This window comes from Heteronotia binoei, chromosome 1 (assembly GCF_032191835.1).
Source record: "Heteronotia binoei isolate CCM8104 ecotype False Entrance Well chromosome 1, APGP_CSIRO_Hbin_v1, whole genome shotgun sequence".
Classification (NCBI taxonomy): Eukaryota; Metazoa; Chordata; class Lepidosauria; order Squamata; family Gekkonidae; genus Heteronotia; species Heteronotia binoei.
This window is the reverse complement of record NC_083223.1, coordinates 147356002-147381466: the sequence shown is the minus strand read 5'-3', so window position 1 is coordinate 147381466 and position 25465 is coordinate 147356002. Positions and strand designations below refer to the sequence as shown.

Here is a 25465-nt window from a genome sequence, read left to right as displayed (position 1 = left end):
ACGCACGAAGTCCTCCCCTGATGTCAAACAGCTGATAAGTAGCACCTTGGCTCTTTTCCCAAACTTGTGTGCCAGAGGAGAAGAAAGGTTCTTTGTCTGGAAAGGGCAGCTCTGTTGAGGTATTTTTAAAAACATCTTAGTGCTTTCCTTGAACTGGAGCCAAATTCCTGTCTGTTCACACTGTTTAGTATTATTTCTAAATTATTTGGCATAAATAGATGTCCACTAGAAAAGTGTTTAATTAATCATATGTGATATTTACAAGGTGCTTTTAGAATCAGATACAGAATACAATATTCATTGATCATTGAAATAGGAAGTCCGGGAAAAAACAATTTAAGAAAATTATGCATGATTTTTGAGATTTGTTTTGCAACGTAACCATATGTTTTCACAACAAAGAAAAGGCATCAAATGTAGAATGACTTCTAATAATTATGGATCTGGGTTTTTTTTACAAAAAAATTACATAATGTACATTGTGTTCTTGAATTGGTAAATTGCACTAGCGTTTTCCTTTACTGGCATATTTTTGTTCTTTTTTTTTTCCTTTTTTCTCAGTTTTTGCTTGTCCTGTAACAGTCTAACTGCATTTCAGTTTTGTGCTCTGAAATATATTTAAAGCGTGCTTAAATGATATCTGTATTTTTCATCATTTGTAATAATAACTCTTTTACTCAGTATAACTCTATTAAGGAGAAAAGTGCAGTAATATAAGAGAAATATCTATTTGCCACTTCAGTATATTAATTTGGTATGCAGTATTTAAAATATTTATATCCCACAGTATCTCCCTAGACTCAAGGCAGCTAACAAAGCAATAGTGTTGCAAACACTTAAAAACAATGCATTAACAAGCTGAAAACAACTCACAGCCAGATCTGCCTAAAGAGTTTAACCCTCCACCAAATGCCCTCTAAAATAAAACCGTTCTACATATCTTTCTGCGTTCAGACAGTGATTTTTGGCCACTGTGTGACGGTGTTGGACTGGATGGGCCATTGGCTTGATCCAGCATGGCTTCTCTTATGCTCTCATGTTTGCTTATCCATTCCAAAACCATAGTACATGAAAAGAAAGCCTCTACATGATGAATGAGATCACAGCAATCTGCTGCACTACGTGATAGCTGCATTCTTAGCCCACAGGCTGCAGCTGTGGACCAGGCGAATGTGCAACTTGTGGACCAGGCGAATGTGATCTAACTCATAAAGAGATAAGATATTGAATCAGAGACTGATTCCCCACTAGGCTTGTTCCGGTGTTGGAGCTCTTTTTCCCTTTACGCTTCTGTACGATTTCACACAAGCTGCCTTGGGGCTGTGACTTGCTTTGCCTCTTTCCTGTGACAAGCAGAAACTGGTATTCAGAGGATCTTGCTTACCATGGGAAAGAGGTGGGGCAAATCACAGCCCTGAGGCAGCTTGTGCAAAATCAAACAGAAGCATCGGGGGAGAGGGGGGGAAAGAGCTCCGACACCGGAACAAGCCTAGTGGGAAATCAGTCAGAATCTTGGTTCATCAGACTGGCAGCAGCTTTCGAGGATCTCAAGCAGAGGTCTTTCATGTTACTTACTACCTGGTCCTTTTAAATGGAGATGCCAAGAATTAAACCTGGAATCTTCTGTATGCCAAGCAGATGCTCTACTACTGTGTCACAATCCCTCCCCTTCCACTAGCTGCATGAGTGTTTTTTTAATGTCTGCACATAACATGTCTCAGTATGCTGTCTGTTGCTTCTCAAATATATATTGAAGTGAATCTTAAATTTATTTCCTGGTCTTCGTATTTCCCTAAGCCTATCTGTCTTAAGTCCATGTATGCTTAGTTTTGCAACTGAAATGAGTATGATTGAAAAGTGTTCAAATTTGACTGGATCAAATTTGGCTGGATTATTATGTAGAACAGTTTGGCATTTTTACACTTGCAGTCAATTCTACTTTAGTGGGAACTTGCAAGGACTTGCAGGCGGCATCTCATTTCCCCCACTATTTTACTTCCATCTCTGCCTTCTTGCTCGCTCTCTCTCCAGTATGAGATAGAGCAGCCTTCTGCAGCTGCTAGCAAGGTCCAAGCAAGGAAGATCAGCAGAGAAATGAAAGACACTTTTCCTGTTCTTTGTGTACAGAGCTTTTAGCTGGCCAGTAATGCTGTGAGCTTATTTATTTACTTTATTTGTAACCTGACTTTCTCTCCGGTGGGGACTCAGAGCACCTTGCACTGTCCTCTGTTTTATCCTCACAATCCTGTGAAGTAGGTTGGACTGAGGGTTTGTGGCTGGCTCAAGGACATCCTGCGACCTTCCATGGCAGAGTGGTGATTTTGAACTTGAGTCTCCCAGATTCTAGTTTGATACTCTAATGACTACATCATTCTGTTGTCTTCAGAAATTCAGAGTTCAGATGGCTTCTAAACTCCCACACATTTCAATAGAAAAATGATCTAGAGCATATGCAAGTTCTTCTTTCTCAGTAGCCTGTTCTCATACCTGTTTTTTTCTTTTTAAGGTCAAGGACCAGGCCTTCTGCAGGAGGTACATGGCACTGCACTAATTAATTGGGTAGAGTCCTCCCCATTTTTTGCACTTTTTGTCCAAGTCAGTTGCAGTTTCTGTTCTATGTGCAAGGCTGCTTGTGGTTGCAGTTAGACATTAAAGGGAGAAGGAGCTTCAGTATAATTAAATTTTTATCTTTGCTTAAAAGTCTTGCTAACATAAGATTCCAGAAGATTCCATTTCTCAAGCACAAAACTCCATAATTTACATGTGAAAAGAGCCAAGGAAAGAATACACAAACGAAAAGACACTCTCTCTCTCCCCCTCCCTCTCTCTTCCCCCCCTTATATATTTGTGTGTGTGGGAGCTTTGGGGGTGGAGCCTGGAGACTTAGGGGGTGAAGCTTGAAGACTTCCCCATTTCCTAAAAATACGTCAGTGCAGTTTCCCTGAATACAGTCCTCATCCTCTTTTTTGTCTTCAAATGGTTCCCCAGCAGCTGTATTTCCACTACATGAAAGTGTAATTTGTCATATCCCCACAAGTCCCTTGTCAGGCTTTGATAGTGTTTCCAAGCATAGCTTTATTAAGGGATACACACAACCTCACAAAGAAGCCAAAATAAACACAAACTGTTTCCAAGCCCACACTTTTGTGATCTCACTGGGGTAATGGTATAAATCAGTTTACTCGTGGGAGTTGCTGAATGTAACAGTCTGCTTTATTTCAACCAGCTTCTTTTGACTAACCCAAAAAAATGAAAGTAAGGGAGCAGTCTAGGGGATGGAGTTTTCCTCCAACCCATAATTAGGTTCTAGTTAACTCTTTCTATCCATTCTACTATATACATGACTTCTGAAAGGGATGCAAAACAAACAAGAGGGACTGTGCTCTCTTCTTTTCCCAACACAGAAGCAGGGCTTTTCTCTCTTTCTGTTGAACCACTGTCACCACCTGACCTTTGTAGGAATTGCCCACTGAGAGGATCAGGACTCTCAGCTTCCCTTTCCAAATTCTGTGGCCTTGCCTCCATATCTCCCACTACCTAGCACCTGATTACAATGGGGACAGCTTACTGCCTGGTGCACCACTGGAGGAATAGCCACTTTTCAACTGGCTGCCCTCTCCTTCTGGTGCTCCTTTTAAAACAGTGTGTTCAAGATGGTGTGGTACAGACAACCACTACCAGTATCAGTTATAAAGTATTTGTTTTTTAAAAAGTTTGCAAGTATACTCTTAGCACAGCACCAAATTAAGCAAGGGATTCAAAAGAAATGTGTGAAACGCAATACATATGCCCCTCCCTCTATTATACATGCCCTATCAGCTGTTAAATATGGCAGGTTCCTTAGCTTAGAGAGTTACAAATCTTTTACAGGAGTTTATTACCGTCAAACCACCATCAGTTATGCAGGCCAGTATGTGGCAATGGCTGCCTTCTCCAGGTTCTGTCTGCCTTGATATCCACTTAAAATGTAGAAAACTGCGTTTAGTAAAGGTAAAAATCTGAATTAAGAGAGCAAGCAGTATAGGAGTCGTTAATAAACTATTAGAACATCTACAGACATCATTAAGATGAGACAGGAGCAGAAAAAACTGTACATATTAGCAAGCATAAAATCAGCTAGAGCAAAATAGTACATTTTACTAACTATATACAAGTGAATATTTATGAACAGATGCTATAATTTCCAGTGCTATGCTCGTAAAGGTGAGAGTTCAGTGGCACTCTTTAGGAAAACTATGCTGCCATATGTCTATTAAAATGCTTTAGTCAAACAACCAAAATAGTCATAAGGACAAGGCACGTGTAGCAGAATCCCTATCACAGTACTAAAAAAAGTCATCAGGTTTGGTTTTCTGGTTGACAAGCAGCCCAAAGTGAGTCTTCTTCTTCTTGTGTGATGGAAACATTAAGTGCCACTAGCAAAGCCTTGCCTGTGATGCCATCAGATGCTTGAAATATGGCGCCATTTTTGTATATTATTATATCCGATACTGGACTCCAGCGAAAATGCATTTTTTTTTCAAAAAAGCTTTGTTGATACTATCTTTAAGAGACAACGTTTTTTCAGTGTCTCTGGTGACAGATCCGTAAGGATAAGCACTTTTCCCCATTATATTTAAGGTCGTGTCTTCGCACCTCTTGCAGAACCACGTCACATAATTCCATGGAAATAAATTGTATAAGAATCTCTCTGGGTCTGTTTTTACATATAAGTGCCTTTGGTCCTAATCTGTACGCTTTATTAATGGCTGCTGAGGAGATCCCATCTATCTTTACCATCTTCTATCATAAGTTTAGTCAGTGCTTTGCCTTCCTCCGCGACCTCCTCTATCCCCCTTATCTTCAAATTCCATTCTCTCCAACGGTTCTCTAATGACATTAGCCTCTCAGTTGCCATCATTTCAAAGTATTGGAAGGCTTTGATCTCGTCCTGCTCTGCATACAGCATCTCGGTGGTGTTTTCGGCAACCTTAGAGGTTTCCTTTAATTCAGCCACAAGGGAATCAAGCTTGTTGTTCACCAGCTGGAGCAAGTTAGTAATGAAATTGGTAAAGTACAAGCATAAATCTTCCTTAAAGAAGAAGATATTGGATTTATATCCCGCCCTCCAGTCCGAAGAGTCTCAGAGCGGCTCACAATCTCCTTTACCTTCCTCCCCCACAACAGACACCCTGTGAGGTGGGTGGGGCTGGAGAGGGCTATCACAGCAGCTGGCCTTTCAAGGACAACCTCTGCCAGAGCTAAGGCCATGCCAGCAGGTGCGAGTGCAGGAGTGGGGAATCAAACCCGGTTCTCCCAGATAAGAGTCCGCACACTTAACCACTGCACCAAACTGGCTCTCCTAAAGGAGGCTAGATCCTTTTTAGTAAGAGGGGCATCGTCCTTCTCTGTATTAGAGTCATTTCGGGGTGTACTAGAGCCAGGCGCCATTTTGGGTAAGTGGGGAGAGCCCCAGTCTACCAATGAAATAATACTGTTTGAAGGAGAAAAAAGGTTTTTAACAGACTTTGTAGATTTGATTGCAGATCTAGGAGTCTTCCGCGAGCGTCTTCTCATGGTTTGGAAGGATTTAGGCTATCCATAGCGATTTATTGAGCAATGAAGAGGAGAGGAGGTCAAAGCTCTTTTAAACAGCGGCTGCCATGTTGAAGCGACGCCCCACCCCCTCCTGTCTGCCTTGGTATAATCGGCAAAAAAGAGACCTTCTTTCTTGCTATCAGGAGTTTTTTCATTTTCATTTTCTTTCTCTTTCTCTACTCGCTCTCCAGGACCGTCTGGGTTGAAGAAGTCTCCAGAAATTTCTTCCTAAAATCTTTCTAGTACTTAATTCCTGAGGTGCTCCGTGGTGCAGAGTGGTAAACTACGGTATTGCAGTCCAAGCTCTGCTCATGACCTGAGTTCGATCCTGGCAGAAGCTAGGTTCAGATAGCTAGCTCAAGGTTGACTCAGCCTTCCATCCTCCTGAGGTCGGTAAAATAAGTACCCAGCTTGCTGGGGGTAAAGTGTAAATGACTGGGGAAGGCAATAGCAAACCACCCTGTAAAAAAGTCTGCTGTGGAAACGCCGTGATGTGGCGTCATATCACCCCAGAGTCGGAAATGACTGGTGCTTGCACAGGGGACTACCTTTACCTTTTTACTTAATTTCTGCAAATCTCTGTTCTGTGCTGTGGGTGGTGGTGGTGTTTGATCATCCCATAGTCTCTTGCTAGGTTTATTGAAAGGGGTGGCTGAGGCTTGAGGCTGGAAACCAGTTGAACTGGCTTTTCCTTTCCTTCCTGTTCTCTGTTCAGAAAGAAACATGGCAAAGTCTCACCTTCACCATTGTTTGTGGTGCAGGAGGTGGAGTGGAGGCAGGAAGGAGGTTTGTCTGGCCACATGGTGCCTGCAGGGCTATGCTGGTCAGGGCAAGCCATGTCTCCCCACAGTGTGCCACATCCAGTGGTACTTCAGAGGGTGGGTGCAGGCAATAGGAACCCAAGGGCTACTTAAGCATGCCCGCACATGTTGCTTGCCCTCTGTTCTCGGCTCACTGGCTTCCTCACCCTCCACAGATCTTTTTTTGGGGGGAAGGCTGTGTCCGCATGCCTGCCACTTCCATTTTGGGGGCTTCCATAAGGGGCCTTGGGATGTAAGCCACTCAGCCGCATGCCCAGGTTGGGGCTACCAGCTGGTTTACACTATTAGGTGGCAAGAGGACCAGGTAGAGGCTGGCATCCACATGTCCCAGTATCTTGCCACTCCACAGTTTATGGGCTGCCCAATGCCAGGATCTGTCCCCATGCTGTGCCATTGCTCCTTTTGCCAGTATTCAAAAACATGACTGTGTCCATGTTTTCACCAGAGGATTGTTGTTTGTGTGTTTATTTTTTCCAATGCACCACCGCTTGCCCCTCCTTGAACCTGCAAAAACTTTTAAAAACTTTTACTCAATTCAGACCCCCAAATGCATTTTTTTTTACAATCCAATATCCTCTGTAACAGCAGGCTAGTATCCCACTAATTGAATGCATTTTTAAAGCAATTGTTATTAAATGGGATGATCTTTGAACATGAACAACAGTTTTGTTCAAGTTTGCTGAGGGAGTTTATGGTGCCCTTGAAGAGAAGCAAGGAACATCTCTTGATTTTTAGATTGTTTTTTCTTTGAACTCTTATACAGAATTAACATAAGTAAGGCTGCAATTTAAAACTGAGACCACAGATTTCAGGTAACCACAGTAAAACTGTTGTTTTTGAAGGGTTTAGGTTATCATCTTTCAGATCAAACATTTTCTTGGAAAAGAGTATCAAGCCTCTTTTTAATCATACCATTTATTGAAAGGCTTCTCTTCTCTTCCCTTTCTCTGTTTGTACTTTTTATTTCCCTTTGAAAGTGGAGGGAATGTTGGAACTGGAAGTAGGTAAAGTTTGATTCAAAAATATTAAGAGGATTTCATGACACTTGTTAAATTGTTCTATTTTTGACTAGTAGATGAGGTCTAGGTATGGACTATCTCAATAAAATCAGATAAACTATTGTGTTTTTTTAAAAAGATGCTGTGGATTTTAAGAATACATGCAAGATTTCTCTGTTTCAGCAGCTATAGTCATACTCCTTCTGGTTTGTTTCCATATGATATTCTCTATTCCTGTAAGACTGCTAATTATAGGATGTTTTGGAAGTCATTAATTCCTAGAGTTGCTGTAAGTTGGAAATGACTTGACAGCCCAGTCGGTTTGTTGATATCAATAGCAATTGTCTCTGGACTGTATTCAGGCGATTGTTTGATATTTCTTTTCAAAAACTGATTTTTTTAAAAAAATCCAGAAGCTTATAAGGTGAGAGAATAAATCACATATGTTATTAGTAATTGGCAATGCAACTTGTAACTGGTTTGTAGGAAAACACAATTCTGGTTATTGTTGTTTGATTATTATTATTTTTGCAGAGCCAGTAGCGTTAGGTTTCACAAGGTTTGAGCTCTCTTTCACAGTACAGTTATAAGAAAACATTCTGACGGAAAGGATAATGCAGATTATGTCAGTGGTTGTGACATCTAATGATGTGGACCAAAAGTGGATTCATTTTATAGTATTAGCCAGTCATGTGGGTTTTCTGGAGAAAAAAATCTGAATTAGAAAATTTTCTGAAAGTTTTCTGTTGGCAGAGTTTCCAGAAAATTTCCAACACATTTTTTGGACATCTTTTGTCTGGATTGCTGTGCTCACTGAAGACTTAGGGTGATTTCTCCTCCTTTTCATAGCATCCCATTCACCTGTTGATTCAGATTTAAATAAAATGTGTACATATGTGAGCATTAGGGGGGAAATACACCATGTACAAGCCTGGGCCATGTACAAGCACTGGGTTTGTCCAAGCTTCACATCCCACCTTTATCCTAACCAATAAGATTGATTTGTGGCACAATGGCCCTGCCAAACTATAGATTTGGGGTAGAACAGTTTTTATGAAAAAATGTATCATTCCCTGTCCTGTATTGCTGGTGTTATTGTCTCCAAAGATTTGCCAGTGATGTCATCTGGTTTTTTGTAATAACTATGTTGGATGCAGTGAACCATGAATGCAAGGATTGTGGGTTTTCCCTGCTTTGCCTTCTCCCTAGCAGTCATATCTGACCCTGAGAACATCGATTCCTGGAGTCACGGGACTGGTGTGGACTGATAGCCTCATGGGCTACTGGGCTTCAGTGAGAAAGAGGCAAAATTGCTCCCTCCTCTCACTTCTGAGAGCAGAGTTCCACTCACTGAAGATATAGGGTGATTTCTCACTACATTCAATTAACCCACAGGTTTCATGAACTAGGAATAAATTTCCCCAGGGATGGAAATATAACATGGACAAATAGGGATGGGCATGACTCTCGTCACAAACCTAAATTTGTCATAAAAATCACCCAGTTTCTGGGTGCTAACATGTTTGCAGTGAGCCTCCCATGAACCTCCATGGTTTTCAAAGAGGTTTGGTGGCTTGTGTGGCAGAAACACTGGTGCTGATCAATTAATCATTAAAGCATACAGGAGGAGGGTGGACTTCTGCAGCCCTGGAAACACCAATAGTGGCCTCCAAAGCTCGACAGGCAGTGCTGGCTGCCAACAAGAGAGCTCCCATTCTGCAGTATGGTAGCAGAATGGATTTATACCCCCACCTCACACACAGCTATTTTTACTTTGCAGTAGGCAGTTAGGCAGAAAGGGAGTTATAGGCAGAGAGGAAAGGGAAATAATGTGGTGTTGGGGGTGTTTGGTGATTACACAGAGTTCTGAGGCACCTGTTGTTCTGCTCAAGCCAAGCAGAGGGGCTCAGCCAGTGGCTGAGGACCTTGGCTTCTCAGTGTGGTTTCTGAACCCTGAATAAGAGAGGGACTGTTATGCTACCAATAATGCCACAGATGACAAAAGCACCCTCCCCTGAAAACTGTCATTATTTAAGCCTTGTGCAGAAGAAAATAAATGACTCCACAACTAAAAAAACAAAGGAGGGCAGATGTGCAGAAGAACCCTGTGATAAGTCGCAATTCACTTATGGCAGCCCTGTAGGATATTCAAGGCAAGAGATGAACAGAGCTGGTTTGCCATTGACTGCCTTTGTATAGCAACCCTGGACTTCCCTCGTAGTCTCCCATCCAAGTACTAAATGACCCTGCTTAGCTTCTGAGATTTGGCAAGATCAGGCTAGCCTAGGACATCTGGTGAAAGGCACCTTATGTATTTGCATTATCTGTTTTGATAATATTTGGAATTGTTATTGTGCAGTTCTCTGTAGTGGCTAAGAGTGTGAGATGGGAAAGTCAAACCTCAACAATAAATGTATTTGGTAGTCTTAGGCAAGCCCCTGTCTCAGCCTGTGTTCCCCAAGTGAGAATGACATTACTGGCCTATATTACAAGGTTGTCACATAATATACCTGTAGTATTCTACACATTTTAAGACTTCACCAACAGAAGAAGTCGGCTTCAGTTCTTAGGCAGGTGGTCTGGGGCTAACCTCCTCCAGAAAAACAGTCAGTTCCAAAAAACAGAGGGCCTACACCAGACAAAAATCTCTTCAGTTGAGGCTTCAGCACTTCAGTTCTTGGAGAGCCCAAACGACCAGGCCCCTGCTCCTCCCACTACTGAGTTTTCTTTTCTTCTAGTCACTCCTACATACACTCCTCCCAATATGCAAATGAAGTGCTTTCATTTCTCTCCCCAACAGCATATATCCCCAAAGCTCTACATTTAGTTGTTCTAGAGGAAACGTTTGTCATTTTAAGTCTCTCAATGAGAAGAAGTAGAGTTGTTACTCTACTTAGTTCTGTCCCCAGCAGAACTAATTAATTCAGTGTGTTTTCTGTTTGTGAAAACATGTAACTTACTCCCTCTAGGCACTTGGTTGCTCTTGTTTCCAATATACCTTTGAAGGATGTTTGTATTATATTATTCTAACATCTTGAAGGCTGAAAGAAGAGTTTTGAAATTCTGCCTTGTTAAAGCAAGCCAGGCTTGTCTACGAAGGCTCATAAAATTGTGGATGTACTCAGAATTGCATTTTTGAAAGGCATACTTTTAATTACAGTGTTTAAATTATTGCAGTTGATCTCGTTGTCTGTGATTGTACTTTAATGTGTGTTATGTATTGGGATTGGAGTTTGGCCTTAGGGCCAGCAGAGACTTGGCTGAGCTTGAGACCCTAAAACAATAGCCGCCTGGATTCAGGAAGGAGGCCTATCAGGAATCGTTGGGCCAGTTGTTAGCCTATAGTTGTGTGTAATGGGATTTTGGGTGAGGTTATTTGCGTGCATATAAGCAGGGCCGTTGACCCTGCAAGCCAGTTCCATCTTACCTTTGCTATGCTGAATCACTGAATAAAGAGCTGAATTCACTAACTCCTGGCATCCTCATGCTTCGAACCCAGTACATTTCACTGGTGATGAAGGTGGGATACTGGTGAGCGAGAAGCCCCGGCCATTGGCATCGCCACCGCCAGATGACATGGCTGCCACTCCAGGTCACTTCAATGAGTTCGACGCCACCCCTGAGGACTGGGAATCCTACGCCTCCCTGCGGACATCACGGATGAAGTGAAAAGGCAGGCCACTTTCTTCCGTGTCTGCGGTTGCTCAACATTTGACATCACCTGTTCCCTACTGGCGCCGGCTGACCTCAAAGACATGCTGTATCGGACCATCTTGGATCGGCTTCAAGAGCACTTTGCACCCAAACCCTTTATCATAGTGGCCCGTCACGTGTTCTGCGGAAGGAACTAGGCAGTGGGGGAGTTGATTACGGCATTCATTACGGCTCTCCAAAGGGCGGTCCGCCACTCTAACTTCAGCAATCTGGAGGAAGCCCTCTAGGACCAGCTAATGTGTGGGATGAAAGAATACAATGGAGGCTCCTTGCCAAGAAGGACCCCACATTCCAGGTTGCAATGGAAGAGAACCTCACCACCGAAGCAGCGAACCAGTTCACCGCGGAGGTTCATCTGCCACCAAGCCCACCAATTTCCAGGAGGCCTGCGACCACAGCCCACCACGTGGAATTGGCTGATGAAGCGGAAGAGGTCCTACAGCTGCCCCAACCTACTCGCCGTGCCTCACACCGAACCACCATGCCACCTCAGGCTGCCATTGTGACTCCCTGTGCCAGCTGCAGAGAGCTCCACAAGAAGAGGACCTGCCGGTTCCAAGATGCCCAATGCCGGAACTGTGGAAAAGTTGGCCGCATAGCCCGAGTCTGCCGTTCCAAAGGGACTGACCCGGAGGCTACAAACCGCACACCAAGAGTCAATGCACGAGATGGAGCTCCACACCACGTCACTCCAACCACTACAGGTACTGCATCTGCCCTTGGACACCCTAGATAAAATCAAGGTGACTGTTAAGTTAGAGGGGACCCCTTGCCTGATGGAATTGGACACAGGATTCTCCATTTCAATTATTTTGGAGGAAGCCCTCAGGGAAATCTGTCCCAATGGATGGCCTCGCCTCCGGCCCGCGGGGTTCATTCTCAGAGACTTTTCACAGAACGATGTGGAAATACCGGGGTGGGGAAAGTTCTGGGTGCAGTACAGGAATTTTGATGGACTTTTGGACTTGGTGGTGGTGGGAGGCTGATGCACTAGTTTGCTGGGTCTGGCATGGTTTGCGCCTTTGGGGTTTGCCGTTACAGGAGTGCATAGCTTAACTCCTAAAGACTTGGGGAAGGTTTGTGATGGATTCCCATCCATCTTCAGCAGTACCTTGAGCTGTTGCAAAGGGCCACCAGTGTCCTTAGATCTAGACCCCCAAGTGTGGCCCATTAGAATGAAGTCCAGGAGTGTCCTATTCGCGCTCAAAACAAAAATTGAGGCAGAATTAGACCACCTAGTGGCCCAAGGGGTGCTAGAACCCATGTCCAGTGCAACCTGGGAAACCTCGATTGTTGTCCCCATAAAGCCTAATGGAGATGTTCGCATCTGTTCGGACTACAAATGTACACTGAACAAGGTGCTAGAAGACCACGCCTACCCAGTGCCTGTGGTCAGCCATGCTTTAGCTTCCCTCGCTGGCGCGAAAATCTTCAGCAAATTGGATCTGGCACAGGCATACCAACGACTGCCAGCCGATGAAGTCACTGCTGAGGCGCAAACGATTGTTACTCACAGGGGAGTTTTCAAGGTTAAGAGAATGCAGTTTGGGGTCAGTGTGGCCCCAGGGATCTCTCAAATCTTAATGGACTCCCTCTTAAATGGTATTTCCGGGGCCCAGCCCTTCTTTGATGATGTTCTGATTATCGCCCCGACGGAAGAGGACTTCATCGACCGTCTTCATGCTGTCCTACAATGTTTTGACTTGGCTGGGCTAAAAGTGAAGCAGGAAAAGTGCCTTCTGGGAGTCCCGCAGGTCGAGTTCCTGGGATTCTTAGTGGGCACAGAGGCCATCCATCCGGCTCCCAGCAAAATCAGCGCCATAGTCGATGTCCCAGAACCCAAATCCAAACAGGAACTACAAGCATTTTTGGGGCTCCTGAACTTTTATCATTCCTTCCTGCCCCTCAAAGCCGTGTTCACGGAACCCCTTCACCATCTCCTGGACAAAAATGCTCTGTGGGTCTGAGGTAAGAAGCAAGCCTCTGCATTCTGGGCTGTCAAAGATCTTCTCCAGACCTACACCCTATTGAGCATCTGTGGGGCATCCTGAAATGGAAAGTGGAGGTGTGCAAGGTCTCTAACATCCACCAGCTACGTGACTTCGTCATGGAGGAGTGGAAGAGGACTCTAGTGGCAACCTGTGAAGCTGTGGTGAACTCTATGCCCAAGAGGGTTAAGGCAGTGCTGGAAAATAATGGTGGCCATACAAAATATTGACACTTTGGGCCCTATTTGGACACTATCACTTAGGGGTGTACTCACTTTTGTTGCCAGCAGTTTAGACATTAATGGCTATGTGTTGCGTAATTTTGAAGGGACAGCACATTTATACAAGCTGTAGACTCACTACTTTACATTGTAGCCAAGTGTCATTTCTTCAGTGTTGTCACATGAAAAGATATACTTAAATATTTACAAAATGTGAGGGAGTGTACTCACTTCTGTGACATACTGTATGTTTGAAATGGAAATAATTTTTCTTTACTTGCTTCCCACACCATTCAGTTTTTTCTCATTAGCCTATTTCTTTAACAAACTTCATTTTTAATGCTGATTACATTATGTGTCATGAAGTTGCAACCAACTTTTGGCGACCCCAGCAAGGGACTTTCAGCTCAAGTGAGAAGTGAAGGTGGTTTGCCGTTGCTTTCCTCTGCAGAATCTAATGCTGATTACTTTGTTGTTTTGTTTGAAATTCCTCTTTTGTTCTCATTACTTCTCATCTATGTAGCTTAAGCCCACTTTCAAGGCCTGTCACACACTGTGCCCTCTGTGTAGAGTCCCATTGGTTTCCCTGTATCATGTACTTTTCATTTCAGGTACAGCACCACTTTATTTACCTTTGACTTCCTGCTTGTGGATTTCTTCTGCAGCAGTCCTTGAGTAGTCCTTCATGCAATATCTTATACATATCAATATACCATTCCCATTATACCACCTATTTGTCGTGTTTCAAATTAGTGACCATAAATTTTAAATCTGGTTCTTACATTGTCACTTTCTGCATTGTTTTTCTGCACTGAGCTAATCTGATATAGTGGTTCTGCACAGCATTTAGTCTACTGTGATGAACAGCTAACTACAGATACATTATATCCTTCTGAAAACACTGATTGATGGGGTGCAGAAAGAATACTACTCTTTTACCTGAGTGAATTCAGCTGAGAGTGTCAGGAAGGAAGGTGGGGGAGAGTAGAGAGGAGAGAAAAGAATCTGGGAGGATCCTGAAACAGGGAAAAGGAAATTGAAATGGTAGTCCTTCCCTCAAGGAAATAGTACCTGGGAAAGAAGGTGTTAAAGATGGAAAATTGGAACCTGTGTGTATATTGCTGCCTCAACAGACTTCAGCAGTTTTATATCAACTAAGCTTGTGCCTTTTTATCTTAGTGACAGCAAAGTGATCTCTTTCAACAGTCACAAACACCTGTTTTTAGAACAAAACACCATAGTTATAGAACAAAACAGCTATAGTTATAACGTTTCCCTCATTCCTATTGCCTTTTTACCTGCCAAGTGTAAAACTGAAGCCTCTGTGACACTCTGATTTGAACATTTTCCCATGGAAGTAGCATAAAACAGTTTTGTGTTTTGAATTCTTATCAGCCTCACATATGCCATATTCAAACATATATCAACAAATGGTTTTCAGTCCCTCTGCATCCTAGGATGGGTCAAAATATATCTGTATACATTTTGACATCTTGGGGGGAAGCCACTTGGCAAAGAGAAGGAGGTGGGAAGCATTGTATCTACATTCCCCATAAAGTCGGCCCCACAGGCAAGTTCCTACTATGTCTGCTTTAAGGAAGCCTCTCTTATAAGTGTCCTATAATTTTCCTTTTGTGTGTTTATTTACAGCCTCATTAATAGCTTCCTGTTCTCTCCAAGATAGCCTGTTATTTTATAGCACTCCTGAATAAATGGCTTTTATTTTCTTTTGTCTTGGAGATGTAGGGGCATTTTAAAAAACTTGTTAGCCAACTACTTTCATGATCATAATACAAGCTACCTGGCAGCTGGTGAGGTGGTGGGTTGGGACTTTCCAGCAGGAAAATTAGATCGAGGCCCCTGTTGCCAGCAACTCAGCAGTGTCATTTGCACACTGAAACTGATGTCATCATGTCATTGGCAACATGGGGATGCTCTAATATTGGGATGAAAGCCTCTGGTAGAAATCTTCTTTACCATATAATTTTTGCCTAAATACCAAAGCATCCCTGTGTTGCTGTTGACGTGATATTACTTCTGGTCCATGCCAGAAGTGACATTGCTGTATTTCTGGATACACAGGCCTAGGGCTAGTTTTCTTGCTGGTAAGTCGACCAGCTGACTGTGTTTGGGGGGGGGGGCTGGAGTGCAGGAATCCCCTGTCCCTGGAGAGGGCCTGGCAACCCTATTACAATAGGATAACAATAATCCTTGAATGTTTGAGAGAACCATTCAGCTATGAAAGGGAATTAATTAAGCTGAAAGGAGAAGAAATAGAGAAAATTCAAAAGGCCAGTCATCTTGGGAAGCTGAAATAGCACTTTGACTATCCACACAGGACATCCTAATGCTGCTGCAGTTGAATTTTATGATTGAAATACCGCAGATCAAGCTTGACAGACAATACGGAAAAAACCAGAATGCAAAAGGGGTTGACCTAAGTGACACCGGGATTGCTGGCAAAAACTGCGCACAAACCATGGCAATTCCAGATTAAACCGCTATTGTAGTATCACTACTCTGTCTGAAATAGCTGGTATAATAGGCTTTACTCCTAATATTTTTTAATCATTTCCTTGAAATTTGTATAAAAACAGCAGTAAACATTATTGTTTTCTTTTTTGTAGGTCTGACAGATGAAAAAGTGAAGGCCTATCTTTCTCTTCACCCGCAGGTACTGGATGAATTTGTATCAGAAAGTGTTAGTGCTGAGACAGTAGAAAAATGGCTGCAAAGGAAATACAACGCAAAGGAAGGTAGGATCTTTGTTCATTTTGGAAGCTCTGAAGAGACATCACTTAGTGATAGGATGACTTTAGAATAGCATTTTGCTACACTCTCATTCCTGCATATTCATAGGTTGAGATGCTAAAGGGTGGAAGGACACATGATCCTGAAAACTTTCATGTGAATGATCTCATAGGCCTCCTTGCCTCTGGTTTGATTTGCCTTTAATGGCAACAGTATTATTCAACAGTACTTGTACGTCCATAATAGACCTCAGAATGATAGTTATTATATCTTCCGTAATATAAAATAGAATTTTAACTGTTATGATCCTCACACATTTCAACATATTAAATAGCTTTGCAATATGAAAATAAAAATTAGTCACCTAAATTTACATTCACGTTATTACTGTTCATGCAACTTTATTTTGCCTGGAGACCACTGTGGATGTTTCACTGTCTTTTAACTGTACAAGACTTACTTTATGAGTGAATGTCCGTAAGTCTAAAACTGGAACAAAAGTATAATAATTTCAGCTGATACCACCAGATGTGACTACTAGCTTGTCAGGAAGCCTAAATAAACACAAGCCAAGAGGAAACCCGAAACATGAGCTGCAGTTCATGCACAAATTGGGTCGGTTCGTTTTTTGTGAACCACCAGTTCATGAAACATGCTTCCATGGAAGGTTTGGGGAGGGTTTGTGCCTATCCTTGGCTTTCCCAGGCAGCACATGCCTGTGGGTGCCAGGGGAAGGCAAGGAAAGGCAGTTCAAGCTGCCTTTTCTCTGAGCCCCAACTGAGCTCATGGGGAGACTTCTCACTGCAGGATCAGCTTTTTTGTGGGCTCTGCTGGGCTGTTGGTTGGTTCACAGTTCATTTGGTTTGTGCAATCAAATGAACCACAAACCACTATTTTCCTGGTTTGTGCCCATCTCTACTTGAGTCCTGTAATCTGCTTTACATATTCTTAGATGTAGTTCTAAAAACAAAGTGTGGAACAACAGATTGAAACACATATAACATACAAGTGCCCTTGCCAGGAAGCCATGATTAGCTGCAGTTGCCTTTTGAGTCTGTGTGTAATGTTTAGAATTACCCTGAAATCATATCTGATTTCATTGCTAGAAGACTTAATTATACAAAGTGTGCTATAGAGCCCATTTGGAAGCATATGGGGTGTTGGTGATGGTGGTAAAGAAAGCTTTCTGACTTGCCATGATTATATTGTCTTCTCTATAAGTATCGATTTGGGTGGTCTGAGATCTGCTAACATTGAGATCTGAGCCCCTGAAAGTAATTAAATTGCTTGATCACTGCCTTACTTTTGCTATATTCTTTTGTTCTGTACAATAGTACAGATTCTATGTCATAAGAGGGGTTTCAGTAATGCTTGTGGTCTATTGAAATACAGCATTCAATAGTTGATTTTTCAGTCTGGTGCAGGCAGTGCAAGTGTGCAGCACAGGTAGTGAGAAACGAGTATTTGTCTCACATATAGCGAACCAGACCCTTTCCCATTAGTGTATGCACAGTATATCTACAGTTGAGCTCACTTCAGTGATTTTATTATAGCAATTTTAGAGGTTACAGGCCATTATAACAGTTCATATAGAATGTTGTGTTAATATAGAACACAAATAGCATTAGAATTTAACCCAGCAATGCACATTTATTTTCAAATTTAGGTATTTGACTACAGCTCTGAAATGAACAGTAGTACAGCTAGGTTTGGAATAGTTAGGAGCTGGAAACATACCTTTTAGGTTTTTTAAAATATATAGATGTATGATCTAGATAAACAAACGGAGTTCAGGAGAATTGTACAGAACATGATGATGCAGTGTGATTAGTCAGTAACTTCTTGATGTTGTGTTGCATTACACTGCTTTGGGAAATGAAATGGTGACATAGGATATTAATATTCTCCATCAGTTGTTATTTAGTTGCCTTTATTGCACCCATTAATACTATATTAGTATCAGATATTGCTTTTCTTTAGTTACATTTCTAAACACATAAACTCTGCCTTATACAGAGTAAGGACAGTGTTCTGTCAAGATCAGTATTGACTACTCTGACTGGCTTGTCAGTGTCCTATTACTTTAAGGTGAATTGGAACTGCCAAAAGATTGTGTCATCCTTGAGTACAGGTGCTATAGTGTCATCAGGTGTAAGCCATTAACCAATTTGGAATGGGATTGGCTAAGGCGACTTGAAATGCAGTATTTATTTATTTATTATTTATTTATTTATTTATTTATTTATTTATTTATTTATTTATTTATTTATTTATTACATTTGATTTATATCTCGCCCTCTCCGCAAGCGGACTCAGGGTGGCTCACAGTATCTACACAATTAAACCAGTACAATATATAAAACCATAATTTAACATTTTCAGTTTAAAAAACATATTACAGTTAAAAATTATTAAAACCATTTTAAAGTGCTGAATCCCTACATTATAGCGGCATTAGAATTCCAAACAGTGATCACCGGCGTTCTGTGTGATGTCCGGTGGCAGCCATCTTCGTCAAGCCTCGAAGGCCTGCTTGAACAACTCGGTCTTACAGGCCCTGCGGAACGCAGACAGATCCCGCAGGGCCCGTATGGCTTCTGGAAGAGCATTCCAGAGCTCTGGTGCTGCCACCGAAAAAGCCCTAGATCTTGTCACGCATAGCCTGGCTTCTTTTGGTCCGGGGACCGAGAGTAGGTTTTTTGCCCCTGAACGCAGTGCTCTCTGGGGGATATGCGGAGAAAGGCGGTCCCGTAGATATGCAGGTCCCTGACCATAAAGGGCTTTAAAGGTCAATACCAACACCTTGAAGCGAACTCGGAACACAACAGGTAGCCAGTGCAGCTCTTTCAGCACTGGCTGAATGTGCTCCCATCGTGGCAGCCTCATCAACAGCCGTGCCGCAGCATTCTGCACTAGCTGTAGTCTCCGGGTTTGCACCAAGGGTAGCCCCATGTAGAGAGCATTACAGTAATCTATTCTTGAGGTGACCGTAGCATGGATTACCATCGCTAAATCGTTGTGCTCCAGAAAAGGAGCCAGCTGCCGTGCCCGCCGAAGATGAAAAAAGGCAGATCTAACAGTGGCTGCTACCTGGGCCTCCATTGTAAGGGAGGACTCAAGGAGCACGCCTAAACTCCTGGCCTTAGGGACCGGTGTTAATGGCACCCCGTCAAGAGTCGGCAGATGGATCTCTCCCCTTGGACCACCCCGACTCAGGTAGAGAACCTCCGTCTTTGTCGGATTCAGTTTCAGTCGACTCAGCCTGAGCCAAGATGCCACGGCTTGTAGAGCCAGGTCTAGATTTTCCGGGGTACAGTCGGACTGGCCGCCCATCAATAGATAAAGCTGGGTGTCATCCGCATATTGATGACAACCCAGTCCATACCTCCTGACAATCTGGGCAAGGGGGCGCATATAGATATTAAATAGCATCGGGGATAGAACCGCTCCCTGTGGCACCCCACAACTAAGAGAGTGCCTCTGGGATACTTCCTCCCCGATCACCACCCTTTGTCCCCGATCTTGGAGAAAAGAGGTCAGCCACTGTGAGGCAGATCCCTGAATCCCCGCATCGGCAAGGCGGCTAGTCAGTAGCTGATGGTCAACCGTATCGAACGCGGCTGACAGATCTAATAACAACAGCACCGCTGAGCCGCCCTGATCCAGATGTCACATGAGGTCATCTATGAGGGCGACCAGAACCGTCTCTGTCCCGTGACCTGGCCGAAAGCTGGACTGGAATTGATCCAGTGCGGAAGTGTCCTCCAGGAACCCCTGTAGCTGAATTGCCACTGCCCGCTCTATAACCTTACCCAAAAAGGGAAGGTTTGACACCGGCCGATAGTTCGCCAATACGGCCGGGTCTGCTGATGGTTTTTTTAAGAGAGGGCGGACCACTGCCTCTTTAAGAGCAGTGCTACCTGTTGAGTGTGGGATAGGAAAGGACGGATATAGCGTGGCATACTGTTGGATGGATATTGGAATTGATGACTGTGGACTGTATATTGACTATTCGTTTGGACTTTGTATCTGTACTTCTGCCTGGCTCTATTGGATGTAAGTGTATGACTATTGGACTGCTTCTTGACTCTGATATCTGCCTGAACCCAATACAGTTTGTTGAACCGGCTGTCTGTGTGAGTGTCTTCCTTAGAACTGCAACTGAGACTGGTCTGACCAGAGTTACCCAGTGGGCGCTTCTACTACAACTCTGTCATGGCTGATCTCCAGATTACAGCAATCAATTCCTCTGGAGAAAACAGCAATTTTGGAGCGTGGACTCTGTGGATTTACATCCCCTCCCCAAATTCTGCCCTCCCCAATACTTCCAAATCTCCAGGAATTTTCCAATCTGGAATTGGCAACTCTGCATCCTTACACTAAGCATGATAAGGCGTTCCTGACTTGCAGCAAACTCTAGTTCCCTGTAACAGTTCCATGAAAAAGGCCCACAGGAAAAATGCTCACAGAAAAAACCCACTGTCATAAATGTTCACAGGAAAAAGCCCACATGGAAAAAAGCCCATACAGAAAAAAGCCCACACTGAAAAAAACCCACATGGAAAAATACAATTTAAAGCGCCATAGATATTTATAATTGTGGATAACCATTCAGCTCCAATTATGAGAATGAACAGGTATTACCTATATTTTATGTTGTTATTTTAGGATTAAAATATGTCATATCCACATGCAAGAATTTGTGTTGTGATTTCATCAAGTATAATTAAATAATACAAAAGTGGCCTGTATTAAGAGGCCTTTAATGCTCTTGAGTGTAAAGGTTTGGAAGGAAAAATACAGGAAATAAAAGCAACCATTTTATTATCAATGAACTTTATTAAGGAAAAACAATAATAACAGAAATTAAACTCTATATAGAAATATTTTAAAATAAAATTAAATACTTTATTAATTTACAATTTGTCAACTTTTTAAATGTTGGTGTGAAGTAATTTCTAAAGTACTGTCTAGTATTCACAGCTTTTGAACAATTATATGGCTTGATTTTTTAAAATAATTGATATTATTTACTTATTTTATTATTATAGATTAAAACCATAACAAGGTACCTAACCCTAATAGTAAAAGCAACAATTATTTCAGAAAAACAATAGCAACAATAATAACTCAGATATAATTTTTCATTGCAAATTAGCCAGTTCCCTTAATTAAGTTTATCTTCCACCCACTCATATTGCCGCACAGAAGTGGCAACCATGTCATATAGTACTTCATATTTCCTTTTTCACCTCTAGGTTACCTGCCTGTGCATTAGCAGGTGTTAGTTTGTGGCAAGCCCAGGTCTGGCACTAGGGCATCAGGCACCACAGGGTGACATCTGCCTCCATGCCCCCCCCCCGCCCCACTGCTGCACCCCCACCTGCGGGGAGGACAGGTATGGTGGCAGGGCAGGCAGGGCTCCGGGTGAGCTGTGTCCATGCTCTCAGAAGCAATCCATGACTGCCCTTCTTAGGGCAGTTTTGGAGCGCCTCTGAGAGCACACTCAGAGGCGTTATTCTCTGAGCTAAGGAAAGCCAGGCCCAGAGGAGAATGCATCCCACCTGGCTGCTCTCACCTTGAAGGCAACAGTGGGTGGGGCTGGGTGTGTTCGCCTCTTCCAAGCTCAACTTCCCTTGCTAGGGAAGCCGAACTTTGAGGAGAAGGCACTCAGCTTGGCTGCTCTTGCCTGAAGGCAAGAGCAGCTGGGCAGGGCCGGGTGCACTCTTCTCCTCTGAGCTTGGCTTTCAAGGCGAGAGCAGCTGGGCAGGGCGCATTCTCCTCCAAGCCCAGCTTCCCTTGCAAGGGAAGCCGGGTTCAGAGGAGAGCCTTGTCAACGTGCCATCTAGCCACTCTCAGCTTCCCGAGTCTGTGACCCGGGAAGCTGAGATCGGCATTGTGGAGGGAGGGGATGCCTTGTGGTGCCCTGTAGGTGAGGTGGCACCCCAGGCCACTGCCTACCTCGCCTACTCCCAAATGCCAGCCATTGGCAAGCCAGGTCCCTCTGCTGTCCATCAAATATACAAATAACTTAGCAAAATTATTATTTAATTATACTTGATAAAATCACAGCACAAATTGTTGCCTGTGAATATTGACATATTTTAATCCTAAAATAACAACATAAAATATAGGTAATACCTGTTCATTCTCATAAATGGAGGTGAATGGTTATCCATAATTATAAACATCTGTGGTGTTTTAAATTGTATTTTTCCATGTGGGCATCTTTCCTTGTGGGGCTTTTTTCTATGTGGGTTTTTTTTTCCTGTATGAGCCTTTTCCGTGTGGGCTTTTTCCCATGTGGGCTTATTTCCGTGTGGGTATTTTTCCATGTGGACATTTTTCTTATGAGCATTTGTGACCATGGGGTTTTTCTGTGAGCTTTTTTCCTGTGGGCTTTTTTCTGGTTACCCCCAGTAACATACCAATGTAGTTGCTTGGGTGAACTGGAGTTTGTTCGCTCCCCACAAATGAGGATTTAATTGAGGTATAGAATTCTAGTTTGTGGAGAGGAAACTTTAGTTTCCCATGTGTCACAGCAAATGTCACTTTATTTCAGACCAGAAATCCTTAATTGTGCTGGCATTATAAAGGAGGAGGAAGAAAGAAGCATGTACAATACATGACCAATGCAACAATCTGCATATATCCACATATTGAATTAATTGAAACTTGTGAGGTCAGAATGTAGTTGGTGTGGCATTACTATTTTCTCCAGCATTTGGGGGAAGCTCCTCCTTATTGGCAGACAGGGTCACCACTTTTTTTTTTTGCAATTCCTGTAGTGGGGGAGCTTTTCCCTTGTTCTCCAGTTTTTTTGGCTGTGCCTCAAGGCAGAAGGAAGTTATTTGCTGCGCTGCGATTGCTGATGTGAAGCAAAGTACCTTCCACAACATCTTCTCAAGGATTAATGTGAATACTGGTGGGTTTGTACTGACCTGCAGGTGTTGCTAATTGGGTTTTTTGGTCTACAGGTTTTTTAATCATCTTCAAAGCCAAAGAGGGAAACTAGTTAATGTACCTGGGATGAGAGGGGGGAAGCTTGGAGAGATGATGTAATCATCTAGGGGATTCTTAGAGAGACCTGTCCTGATTGCCTTAACTGAACTGGCCAATAATTATAATTTGAACTGTGGTCCAAGAAGCACCACCTAACTAGCTGAGATTCTCATGAACTATGGGCTGAGTCTATGTTTTGCAATTGCTAGAAACATAGACAACGCTATTTGAGGCCTTAACAATATTAAGTTTGATGCCACCTGACACAGCTCTTTATTGTGTTAGGTAGTTGGAGCAAGTTTTATTGTTTTTTGTTCTGTATGATCTTGAGTAATGTGTTGGCAGGAATTATTTTCCTTTTCTTATATTTTTGAATATAATTAATATTATTTTATAACAACATTCTGGTTCTTGTGCGCACCTATCCTGGGAACCCAAGGGGCTTGACCTCATGTTTCCTTGACACCTGGACTATTGCTATTATTTTATATTCTTTCCCCCCCTAAGCCTACCAACTCAAGTCTTCATTTTGGGCTGGTTCTATACTGCATTTCTGGAGAGGCTTCTCTAGCAGAGATCTTTTAGGGGACAGGAAAGGCTTCTTCCCTCCCCCCAGTGCTGTGGCTCAGTCACCTGCAGAAAGGACAAGGAGTCATTCACAGCAGTGAGGATCCTCCTCCAGGCTCCACAGGACCTCCATGGCCATGGTGTCTCCAGGTTTCGGTCCAGGAGATTCCCCAGTCGCTTACTGCAGAAGTGTCAGCAGCCACTGAGTGCACTGGACCCTCCACACAGGCTGAAACATCTCTAGATCAGCTGAACTCTTCAAGCTGGGCTTCTGGCCGTTCGTCCATCAGGATGTCTGAGACTCAGTAAGAGAGGCCCTATTTAAAGCTTCCAAAGACCTCCTTTGCAATATACACACACAGGACAGGAAATGGTGGCGTGGGTCACCATAAGGAGGAAGAGGAGTTATCCAATGAGGAAGAGCCTATAAGAACATAAGAGAAGCCATGTTGGATCAGGCCAATGGCCCATCCAGTCGAACACTCTGTGTCATACAGTGTCCAAAAATTTTATTTATTTATATATATATATATATATATATATATATATATATATATATATATATATATATATATATATATATATATATATATATGTGTGTGTGTGTGTGTGTGTGCGTGTGTATATATATATACACACACACACACACTGTGGCTAATAGCCACTGATGGACCTCTGGTCCATATTTTTTTCTAAACCCCTCTTGAAGGTGGCCATGCTTGTGGCCGCCACCACCTCCTGTGGCAGTGAATTCCACATGTTAATCACCCTTTGGGTGAAGAAGTACTTCCTTTTATCCGTTTTAACCTGTCTGCTCAGCAATTTCATTGAATGCCCACGAGTTCTTGTATTGTGAGAAAGGGAGAAAAGTACCTCTTTCTCTGCTTTCTCCAACCCATGCATTATCTTGTAAACCTCTATCATGTCACCCCGCAGTCGACGTTTCTCCAAGCTAAAGAGTCCCAAGCGTTTCAACCTTTATTCATAGGGAAAGTGTTCCAGCCCTTTAATCATTCTAGTTGCCCTTTTCTGGACTTTCTCCAATGCTATAATATCCTTTTTGAGGTGCGGCAACCAGAACTGCACACAGTACTCCAAATGAGACTGCACCATCGATTTATACAGGGGCATTATGATACTGGCTGATTTGTTTTCAATTTCCTTCCTAATAATTCCCAGCATGGCGTTGGCCTTTTTTATTGCAAACGCACACTGTCTTGACATTTTCAGTGAGTTATCTACCACGACCCCAAGATCTTTCTCTTGGTCAGAATCTGCCAGTTCACACCCCATCAACTTGTATTTGTAGTTGGGATTCTTGGCCCCAATGTGCATTACTTTGCACTTGGCCACACTGAACTGCATCTGCCACGTTGACGCCCACTCACCCAGCCTCAACAGGTCCCTTTGGAGTTCCTCACAATCCTCTTTGGTTCTCACCACCCTGAACAATTTAGTGTCATCCGCAAACTTGGCCACTTCACTGCTCACTCCCAACTCTAAATCATTTATGAACAAGTTAAGGAGCATGGGACCCAAGATAGTGCTTGACCCAAGATAGTGCTTTTCCCTAGCATCAAGCTCCCCTCCTCTCCTCAGCAAGCCTCTCCTCATGGATCCCAGCCAGTGTCTGGCCTGGCAGGGGCTATCATTTTGGATTTTCCTGGGGGCAGTGCTCAAGGAAATCTCCTAGCTTGGATCAAAGGAGAAATGCAGAGGGAGATCAGAGAGGCCATCTTGCAAGCCATTCCTAAGAGCCATAGGGACTCCTCTAGTTCTCACCATAGATATAGTCATTGCTCTCCCTCTAGCAGTGCATTAGGTAG

At 43.1% G+C, this 25465-nt stretch overlaps 1 protein-coding gene across 5 annotated transcripts in view; it reads left to right on the top strand.

Moving 5' to 3' along the window:
* The window catches only part of PDE10A (phosphodiesterase 10A), a 546650-nt gene that overhangs the window by 312546 nt on the left and 208639 nt on the right, over positions 1 to 25465 (top strand). For all 5 annotated transcript variants that reach the window (XM_060242109.1, XM_060242082.1, XM_060242099.1 and 2 more), the window contains exon 2: positions 15947 to 16075. In XM_060242109.1, the coding sequence (XP_060098092.1) occupies positions 15947 to 16075 (129 nt within the window). The remainder of the gene's footprint in view (positions 1 to 15946; positions 16076 to 25465) is intronic.